The sequence below is a fragment of the Merops nubicus genome, unplaced genomic scaffold, assembly GCF_000691845.1.
Source record: "Merops nubicus isolate BGI_N331 unplaced genomic scaffold, ASM69184v1 scaffold18345, whole genome shotgun sequence".
Lineage (NCBI taxonomy): Eukaryota > Metazoa > Chordata > Aves > Coraciiformes > Meropidae > Merops > Merops nubicus.
In genome coordinates this window covers 1-9,970 of record NW_008610467.1, presented here as the reverse complement: position 1 = coordinate 9,970, position 9,970 = coordinate 1, and the positions used below count along the sequence as shown (strand labels likewise).

Sequence of the window (9,970 nt, the reverse complement as noted above, 5' to 3'; positions counted from 1 at the left end):
CCACTGCCCAGGGAGCACACAGGCCCCCAGTAACAGCAGGGTGTGCTGACAGACTGCTGCTGGATGCAAGGACACAGAAACTACTTCAGATGCTGCATCCGTGCATGGGAAGGGCTCCAGCTCATGAACCTGGACCCATACGCCTCAATTCCAGCCCTGGATGGCTGTCATCAACTCTCCTTTACATAAGAGCAATTTTCTGTGTTTGGAAGCCCACAGTGTCACCCCACTCTGACAAAACTGTCCCATGTAGAACGCAGGGGCTGTACCTGAGCTGCTGACCCTCTTCCTGACAGCAAGTATCTGAATTCCTTAAGCAACACTCTCATTTCCTAGAACTGTGACTTCCCAAAGGGGAACCCTGCACATATGTCATAATGGCATTCTGCAGGAAACTTGCTCGTTGGGCCTCTTCTTCCCTCATCCTGGAGATGTCAGCCTCTTTCATTCTCAGCTTCTCCAGCAGCATAGAGATTTCACTTTCTTTGTCCAGCAGTGCCTCACGGTGGCTACTTGACAGGGCTGAGAAGGAAAGCAGCATTAGTAAAGGAAATTAGTGTCCCTAGAATAAAGGCCAACAACACGTTAACAGCACAGCCAAAGGCAATGGAAGCTGGATGATCAACAGGCACATGTGAAAGAAGCTGCGTGAGACAATGTGAGAGGTTTTGCACAGACAAGATGTTATACTGCACTGTGCAGAAAGAAATCCAAACATTTTGCTTGCTGTGCAGCTTTGGGTGGTTAGCTGAGTCTTGGTCCCTACCAAACGAGGACAAGAATCACTACAACCCCATCAGGATGGAGGGTACAACTCGTGCCTGTATGCACAGGCAGGAAGCACTGTTGTCACTACCTGTAAGCGTAGCTCAGTTCCAGGCACACTGCAGGGTCTGTAACTCGGTATTACCATTTGAGAAGCATGAAAGGATCCCTCACCTTTCAGCTGTCTCTCCAGGGCTGCAATCTTCTCTTTCAGCCCATCCTGTGCTGTGCGTTCAGCTTGCAGGTGTCCAATCTGCTCCTGTAATTCCACTTTCACTTTATTCACCTCTGTCACTTTCTCCTCTTCCTTACTATTCAGGTCCTGACAGACAAAAGACAAATGCATGAATAACCAAACGCCAGCAGCTTGTTCTGCCTCTGTGGTGACCGTGTCCCTCCTCCAGCCTGCATCACCTGCTGAAGCTCCTCCAGGCGCCTCCTGAGCCCCTCAGCATGGATGCTCAGCTGGCTGGCCTTGGCCTGGGCCTCAGCAGCCACCTGGCTTTGCCTAAGGCCGCAGTTCCGAGCCTCATCCCGTGACTCGGTCATCAGCCGCAGCTTTTCCTCCAGGTGTTCTATTCTCTGCTGCTGCAAGAAGACACAAAGGAAAATGAAAACACATCAGTCCCATTCCATTCCTGTGAAGGGATTCTCCCCTTTTCCTTCCCAATCCAGTGAACCCTTGGCTGAGTCAGCTGTCAGTGAAGAACAGGCGCAGGACTCAGCCACGACAGGTCCGGCAGTTGTCCCTTGCACTCAGGAGGGAACCTAAGCTGCTTCCTGTTACCAGGGAGAACGTTCTGAAGATGCTGCAATGCCCAGATGACGAGCTGAGAGGCAGAGGCGTGTCCTTAGCAGGAGCACCTTAACCCCACACCAGTGCCAGTGTTTGCAGTCAATGTGCTCCCTCCCTCACCCACATGGCTCAGACACATGGCTGTGTGCAGCTAAGCAGCTGTCGTCTCCCTCCACACACACGTGGCAGCTTTTGCATGTTTATGACTCAGTAAAGCATTTTCTTTTGTGATATTAAGTAAACACTCTAATAGTTTTGGTGTATTTTCCTCATGCCTTGTTCTCTTCCACAAAGTATTGACTTCATTTCTGTTTTCACAAAGTTCAATGCTAGAGTGACTTCTTTTATCCAGCAGCAGTAGCCACCTGTGGAAACTCCTCTGAGTCCAGATAAACAGGAGCAGCCTGTGAAAACTACTGTTAAACAGAAGGACTGACATCTGGCTGTGAGCCTCAAAAGCTGGCAACTTAAATGAAATCTGCTATGACAGTATCCACATCAACTCTGTTACTACTGGAAGGCACAGAGCAAGTGGGGATAGTGGTTCCCTTCTGAAGACAATTCAGAGTAGACTTTTCAGGACTCCCTCCTCAGAAATGACACTATTTGCAGGCCAGTGAAACCCAGAGCAGGGAGTTACACAGCAGTTCCCCACGACAAAAGCACAGGCTAGGCAGCCAAACCCACTCCTGCCCAGAGGCAGGACCCACAGACATATCTTGTCCTTACCTCCTCCAGCCGTGCCTGATTCCGGGCTTTTATTAACTCCTCCTCTGCCTGGACTCGTTCAGTGAGTGCAGCTGCTTTGACTTGGCTCAGCTCCTGCCAGATTCAGGAAAAATCATTTCTGGTAGAGAGGCTGTATCACTGCAGCACTGGCCAGAACACAGCAGCAGCTTCCAGTCACAGGCTACGATGTGACACAGCTGCCTGTCTCACTCAGGGGCAGGGAAAACAAACCCAGACTAGGTACCTTTTCTCACCCTAAGACTGATATCTAAATTCAGTGAGAATTTCAATTATATGAAGGCACGTAATGGGTGAAGCTTTCCAAAGACAGGGGACTGACTAGTAGAGGGCAGTGCTGGATCTAGCTGGGGGGAAACAGATAAGGAGAAATAACCCACACTACTTGGCATCCCATGGGAAACCTGTGAAGTCAAACCCTGGTAAGGATCCAAACATGTTCAATTAATCTTTATTTCTGTTCAAACAGAACCTACAGGTTTCTCCTTGGAACCTTCTCCTCCCTTAGTCCAAAGCAGTGAAAATAATTTTAGCTTATAAACTGCTGGTTTCTGTTCCTCCCTACAGCACATGATAATCTTTACTTAGGTCAGCAATGGAAGACTCTACCACGCTCCCCTGGTGGCCTTCTACCACCACTGTCAGAGCATTCCAATGAGCCTGGAGCAACCATTCCCACCTTCTCCAGAGCTGTCCTGATGGCCTCCAGCCTCTGCATTCTGTCCTGCATGGAACGCTCACTGGCCTCGCTCTGTTGTGTCATACGATCCACCTGCAAAGCAGCAGAAACCCCTGAAGGGAGAGCCAGCACAGCACCATCTCCAGGCACAGCAGCACGACCACTGGGCATGGAGAAGAGCACCCTCTCACTGACCCACCTGCCATCAAAGAAAAACTCTTGCCTGCCTCAGATCTCCACTAGGAAACTGTAATATAGAGAGAATCTGCCCTCTAGAAACAGGAAAGTTTAGACAGAGATCCCTTCCAGGCCAAGACAGAAGATGCAGAGTCCAAGCTCTGATTTCCGAGTGGTACGAAACACCAGAGATTCATTTTCTAGTTGAAATGTGGCTAAAAAGCTTCCTGGCCTATGTCTTTTCTTACAAGATTTCAAAATCTTCAGAGAAATCTGTTGGTACAATTTTGGTTTTGAGAGATTTCATACCTCAATAAACACTCCAAAGAGAGCTGTCATAGCCTCCTGTCCTGTCCACTCTCGGACAGAATCCCCCCAAACATAACAGAAGGAAGTAGCAAAGCTGAGCCCTGTGCAAGGACTGGTTGTATACAGCACGTGTGCCTCAGTTCCATTTGTTAAAGCATCTTTATTTCAGTCAGCATGACAAGACTGCTTGCCTGTAACTACCTCTATGCCTAGCAAGGCCGACAAGGGCCAGCCTCTGAGCCTCCTCTGCAGAGCCCTGCACCACTCCAGCCCGTGCTCTCCCCAGCTCAGGATGCTGCAGAAATCCCATTCTCACCTCTCTAACCCGAAGGGATTCCAGGTCTTCAAGGCTTTGTTTAAATCTTCTCTTCTCCAACTCCAGGCGCTCTGCAGATTAAAAGCAGGCACACTGCAGTTCTGGCACTCCTGCTACACAGGGTGTATTCAGGCTCCATCACAGACTCTGCCACCCTTTCTCCTTGCTGCCTTGCAGCACTAGCTCACGGGGAGTAACCCCAGCCCACAGGTGACCACGAGCTGCTTCTGCCTCTCCACTCACCCTCAGCTTGCACGGCCCGCAGCTTCAGCTCTGCTGTTGTGTTGGTCAAGTCTTGTTTTAGCTGGAATATATTATACTGCTGAACTTTGCACTTCTTCTCCAACTCATCCACCTACATGGAAATTACCACCACAAACGATTTTCCTATTAGCAGAAAAAAGTTGGCTACACAGAACAATCAGCAGAAACACAAACGAGGATCAAAGCAGAGGACATACACACGGAGCAGAAGTGGACAATGCCCAAGTCCCATTTTTCAGCCTTGGACTTGCCTTCTTACCTGCTTTCTTAGAAGCAAATTTTTCTCACTGGCAGCAGACAAGTCACACAGCAGCTTGCCCTCCCGATCAGCACCTTCCTGCAGATACAGTCAGAACCAAGAACCCATACTCACCTCAGCTCTTCCACTGCCAACCTACTCCAGCCAACACCACACCCAACTACATCCAACTTGGCACATAAGCACCATGGCTCCTCCCCACACCTACTACTCACCTGTCTGTTTTTCTCATATCAGCTGTGGTTAACCCACCAAAAATCATTCTTGCCTATCCCACCCAGCAGTCTCCACATGGACACAAACCAGGTATGACCCAGAACCCTGCTCTCCAGCCTGACCAGGACTTATCCAGCTCACCTGCTTTTGCTGCTGGAGCTCCATGGAGTGGCGCTCGGCCATATCGGTTTGTTCCTGCTTTGTGGCACTCAGCAGCTCTCCCAAACTGTGCACCTTCTGCTCAGAAAGAGCCAGGGCAGCTTCAGCCATCTGCAGCCTATACAGAGAAACACTTTCCAGAGTCCTTTCTAAGGGAGGCCCCTCCAGTGAGCTCTCTACGCCACACAGTACAAGATGCTAACACAGGTTTGGCAGTGGATGATATCAGGCTAGCTAGATGGGGCATTCTTTTTTCCCCTGGGAAAAGGCCAGCACATATCTCTGCACCCAACAGTCCCTACAAACAGGGAGTGACCTGGGACTTCTCAAAACATGACACTCTGGTGCCACCTTGCATTTTTCCCTCAGTTGCCTTCAATGAGCTGTTTTTCCTGTCTGGACACCTCCAAGATTTGCACACTCTCACAGAAGAGCAAAGCTGACAGTTTTATACCACTGCAAGGTTGTTTAAAATTAGGGATAGATTATTAAACACTGTTAGCAGAAGTGATTTGCTTACTCTGCAGGCAAATGGAGGGATGTGTCTACATGGAGCCATGGCATAACGACCTCTACCTACAAGAGCTGAATAAGCCAGACTCATCAGCCTTTGAAGTCTAACTACTGTCATGTGCACATGGCTCTACACAATCTAACACTGCTCCTGGGCACCTCCACCTCATTGTATGCTTGGGAATAATCTTCCTGGTCCAGCTCCTCCACATCTGCAGTGGTTCTCAGAGGCTACTGCCAACTGCCAGGGGAAGCAGGTACAGACACTTGCCAGGCCGTAAACTGTGTGAGGAACATGCCCCCATCCCATCCCCCTTCTTACCCTCTGTAATTCACTTGCTCTTACACCAATACACTGTAATTTTACTTAAAAGCAGGCTAAATACCTAGCATGGCAAACCCAAAGGCCTGAGCTGCCCATAATTTCTGGATGTTAATGCAGAACTAAGCAAAACAGTAAGCCAGCCACTCTACAAGATTATCCCCCTTCTTAACAGCTCTGCCTGGACAGCACAGGACAGCAGGAAGGCTAAGGGTAAGGGTAAGGCTAAGGGTAAGGCTAAGGCTAAGGCTAAGGCTAAGTCTTTCCCCCTCCATACTTGGCCTTCAGTGAATTCATAATAGAGTGCTGCTCATCCAGTGCTTCCTGCAGCTGGCTCACTCTTGCTGCAGACACCCTGCAGTGGGGGGGTGGGGAGCATGGGGAGAAGAGTGAAAAAAAAAAATGGTGTGTAAATTCTGCCAGGAAAGGGAGAGGGCCCAATTCTGCCATCAAAGAGCAGAAAGCATGCAGAAATTCAACTCACCTGCCACTCCTGGCTATTTCTTCTCTCTGCTTGTCTATAGTGTCCATCAAATCCAAGAACTGTGAACAGGGCAAGCATCAGTGAAAAAATAAACTGCATCAGCTTGAAACATTTACGTGTCTCATCTTTCTTTTCCCTGTGACAGCTGAAGACAGGTCGAGCCACTCTATCAAAAGCAAGCAAACTGGAGGTCTGGTGGGCTCATCAGTACCTCTGACTGAGGTAACCAGCTAGGGACTCTGCACCATTCAGTGTCAGAAGGAAAACAGACACATGTTTCTCAGTTTTCACCACTTGGAAAATATCAAACCAGTAGCAGAAGAACCAAAAGCATTAATACGAGTGAAAAAAAGTCACCAAAACACTTTCAAAATCCAGAGTGAATATGATCAGCAGGGCATGTGTCCACACCCATACTGTCACAAATTTGGTACCTGGGCTACCTAGCTCAGAGGAAGGACCCAATTCACTAAACCATGTTGTGTGCCTGCCCATAAAGATGCCCATGCATCTCCAGGTGCACCATAATCCTGTCACTAAGTGTTTCATGGGACACCAAGGGAAAGCATAGGATTCCAGCTACCACATCTAACTGCCAACATGTGAGACTGCTGACCTGCTTTGTCTTCTCACCCTTCAGACTCAAAACCTCCTTGCTGAGTATGTGGGTTCGGTTCTGGGTCTCACTCAGGATATTCTGACGGTCTTGGTTGTGATCCATGGCTTGTTCTGATGCAGAGAAAGCAGGAGAGAATGCACAAGTTTCTAAAGCAACAGAACAAGCAGCACTGCTGGAAGAGACAGCACTCGGGGTGACACCTGGCTACCACAAGCACCAGGACAGGAGCCCTTCTCGGGCTGGCCAGCATAAAGAGACTGCTCTCATCTCAGAGGCACAAGGTGGGGCAGAATCGAGCAGAGCAGCACAGAGGGGGTAATGAACACCCCCCCAGAGCAGAGCCACTCAGCCCCACGGTGGGAAGGACATACTGCATTAGCCATATCCAAACTTGGCTACTCAGAGGCAAACGAGAGCCCCAAGTTCTCCCACATTCACATGGCACAGTAATCTCCAATTCAATCAAAATATTTCCCCCCTCTCGCTGGTAAAAGCAACCCCTCCAACCTGAGCAGCCCTCACTAAAAGACAAGAGGCAGCAACACAGAGTATTGTGCAAATGCTGCTGAGAATGAGAGGATGGGAGGGAGTGCTCTCCTCTGGAGCAGAAAGTGCCCTACATCCCTCAAGTACTGAAATGGGAAAGGGGTTATTGATTCTTTCTTTCCTAGTCAACAAGTAATACGTACCCACAGCTTTCAGGATGTCACTAGGAACATTGTTCCCAGCCAGCTCCAGCCTCTTCAGGGTCTTGTTGCTGTGCAGACAGTTCAGCAAAGCTCGTCCACCCAGAAGCCCAATGTTATTCCAACGCAAATCTGTACAGAAAGCAAACTTCCACATGTCTGCTGAAAAACAGGGCTGAAAGGAAACCACACTCCTTACACATCTACAGGCACAGCCACCTAACCCCAGCTGCTCTCAGCACCAACACCGGTGAGTGCCACCTCCCTGGCCAAGACAAAGGAGAGGGAAGGAAAGTGACAGACAAATCAGGAGAGGCCAGGAGGAAGTAAAGCACAGGAAAACATTAAAGTTCAAAAGGTGTGCCCTTCACGTGTCCATCTCATGAGCCTTCCCTCCACAACCTGTGGATAAGAACTGGCACCAAGACCCACATTTTCCTGAAGGCAATTCTGGCAAAATCCCTTACTAAAGACAAAGCAGGCGTGAAGTCAGCCTCAGAGTCTGGCATGGGGCACGCCAGACTGACAGGAACTGGGAAGGACACCGACCAGCTGTCGTCAGGACAGAGATCAGGACAGGCTGCAACAAACCTGAAGACGTGTGTGTGTCTGCGTGTGTGCAGGTGGCAGAGGACCAGTCACTCACCCAGCTCCTGCAGGCTGGCGTTGTGTCTCAGTGCTGCAGCCAGCTCCCCAGCCCCTTGGTGGTTGATCTGGTTATTGCGCAGGTCCAGCCGCTGCAGAGTCTCGTTTGCCCCCAGTCCTTGGCAAAAGAAGGAGAAGCTCTCCTCCCACACACCAAGGTCGTTCCATTCCAAGATTAGGCTGGAGAAAATCAGGGAAGACCAGAGTTCATGAAGTAAACGGACAGTTGCAGAGCCCGAACGGCACCCGGCTCACAGTGCCCATGCAAACACCCAGCTGCACTGACAGACCCAGGGAGCAGGGTGCTGAGAGAGCCCTCCATTCCCTGAAACAGCACCTCCAGTTCCCACTCCTCCACCTGTCCCCTCCCTTACAACAGAGTGCAGCACTTGACATTCCTCCTGCCCTAACAAACACCTTCAGCCTTCTTTTAATGCCATCCTCTGTCTGGCAGGATTAACAGAAAGAGAGGTAAATACAATTTTTTTACCTCCTGATGGATTTGTTCTGCCTAAGAAGTCTTCCCAAAGCCTCGGCTCCCATGGCTCGCAGGCTGTTTCCCTGGAACAGAAATCCCAGGTCATCAGTTGGCTCCACCCTGTTGCAGTCACACTATTCCAACCACCACCACCAGATGTGCCCCAGCTGCAACGTCGATTTCACTCAGTCAAAGAGGCATCTGAGCAACATTTACTTGAGGTACCAGTGAGCTTTCTGCTAAATTAAAGACCCCAGGAGGAGCGGTGGACACATAACCTTTAGTCTTCTGAGGAGCTCACAAGAACCACAGGGTGAGCACGACCCACCATGGGATGGAGAATGCAGACTCTAGATAAGCAGGACCATTTCAACACACTTCATCAAGAAGGGCTCAGCTAACATCAGCGCAGAAGGAAAGGTATGATACTGTTTAGAGCTGTAAATACATGGGAAACACCATGTTCCAGAGGAATACAGACTGAAAGACATCCTCACAGCAAAGTGATCATCACACTCAAAAAGTGGAGGTTTAGTTCCAAGTCCCAGGCTAGCTGAAAGACACTGGCAAGCTAGATAAACTCTATGGAAGCACAAGTCAAACAATGAATAACTCACCAATTAACATAGAAAGCCAAAGAAAATCCTACAAATGCCTCACCTGACTAAGCAGCAACTGACAAAAGATACACAGCAATAGCTTCCTGACAAAACAGAGTAATGGAATAAAAACAGACACAGATGAGCTGCAAAGTGACTTTGGAAAGCTGTGACACAGTGCTAAGGGTCACCTGAGAACAAGAACTTTAGAGTAACACACATCTTGCAGACCAGTCCTGCACCAGGACTGTCTATATTTTACTCCAAGTTTTACATCTACTTTCTTCCCCAGTTGTTTGCCTTAATTTTATTCAAACAGACTCACCTTCAAATCCAAAAATTTGACTGTGGTGTTGGAGCAAAGACCATGCAACAGAAGTTTCACACCTAAGTAGGGGAAAAAAAAATTTAAAAAAATTAAAAAAAATACACCAAACCCAGTTGTTTATTTCATACATGCAACCCTCTCCCGAGCTGGAAGAGAAAGGATCCTTCCAAACAACCAGCTCAGAAGACACAGCTATGATAAAACACAGGACTTGAGAACAGCCACTGCCACTAGAAAGCACGTGTATGAACTTTCAGGGCTGGAGATTTTCTTATGTTTTCTCAAAGAAAGAGATGTCCATGTAGGGAACTGCATGTCACCCTAAGTACCTTCCTACTGCAACTGTGAACATCACCCATGTCCAGACAGGCCACACAAGCCAGCTGCTGGCTTACTTCAGGCCTGCTCACGCAGTGGGGCCTGAGCACAACCTCATCCTACCACCTACAGAACCCTCATTTGATGCTTGTTCGATTTAGGGACCTAGTGATTAGATCTAGCACATTATCATCACCCAGATCCTCCTCTACCAGCAGCCATCACCAATGTGTCTATCCAAGGCCAGCAACAGCAGACGTACTCTTGAAGACGACCACTGAATCACAGAAC

The 9,970-nt window shown here is 49.0% G+C and overlaps 1 protein-coding gene across 1 annotated transcript; it reads right to left on the bottom strand.

The window, feature by feature from the left end:
- Positions 1–259: 259 nt before the first annotated feature.
- Positions 260–9,420, bottom strand: LRRC45 (leucine rich repeat containing 45; the record flags this gene model as incomplete). Its single annotated transcript, XM_008940934.1, has 16 exons — positions 260–522; positions 940–1,087; positions 1,180–1,353; positions 2,291–2,383; positions 2,988–3,080; positions 3,790–3,860; positions 4,033–4,144; positions 4,313–4,390; positions 4,670–4,805; positions 5,800–5,877; positions 6,007–6,065; positions 6,623–6,735; positions 7,315–7,443; positions 7,958–8,136; positions 8,447–8,517; positions 9,359–9,420. Coding segments are annotated over 16 exons (1,793 nt in total), but the record flags the coding sequence as incomplete, so codon positions are not given.
- Positions 9,421–9,970: the final 550 nt, after the last annotated feature.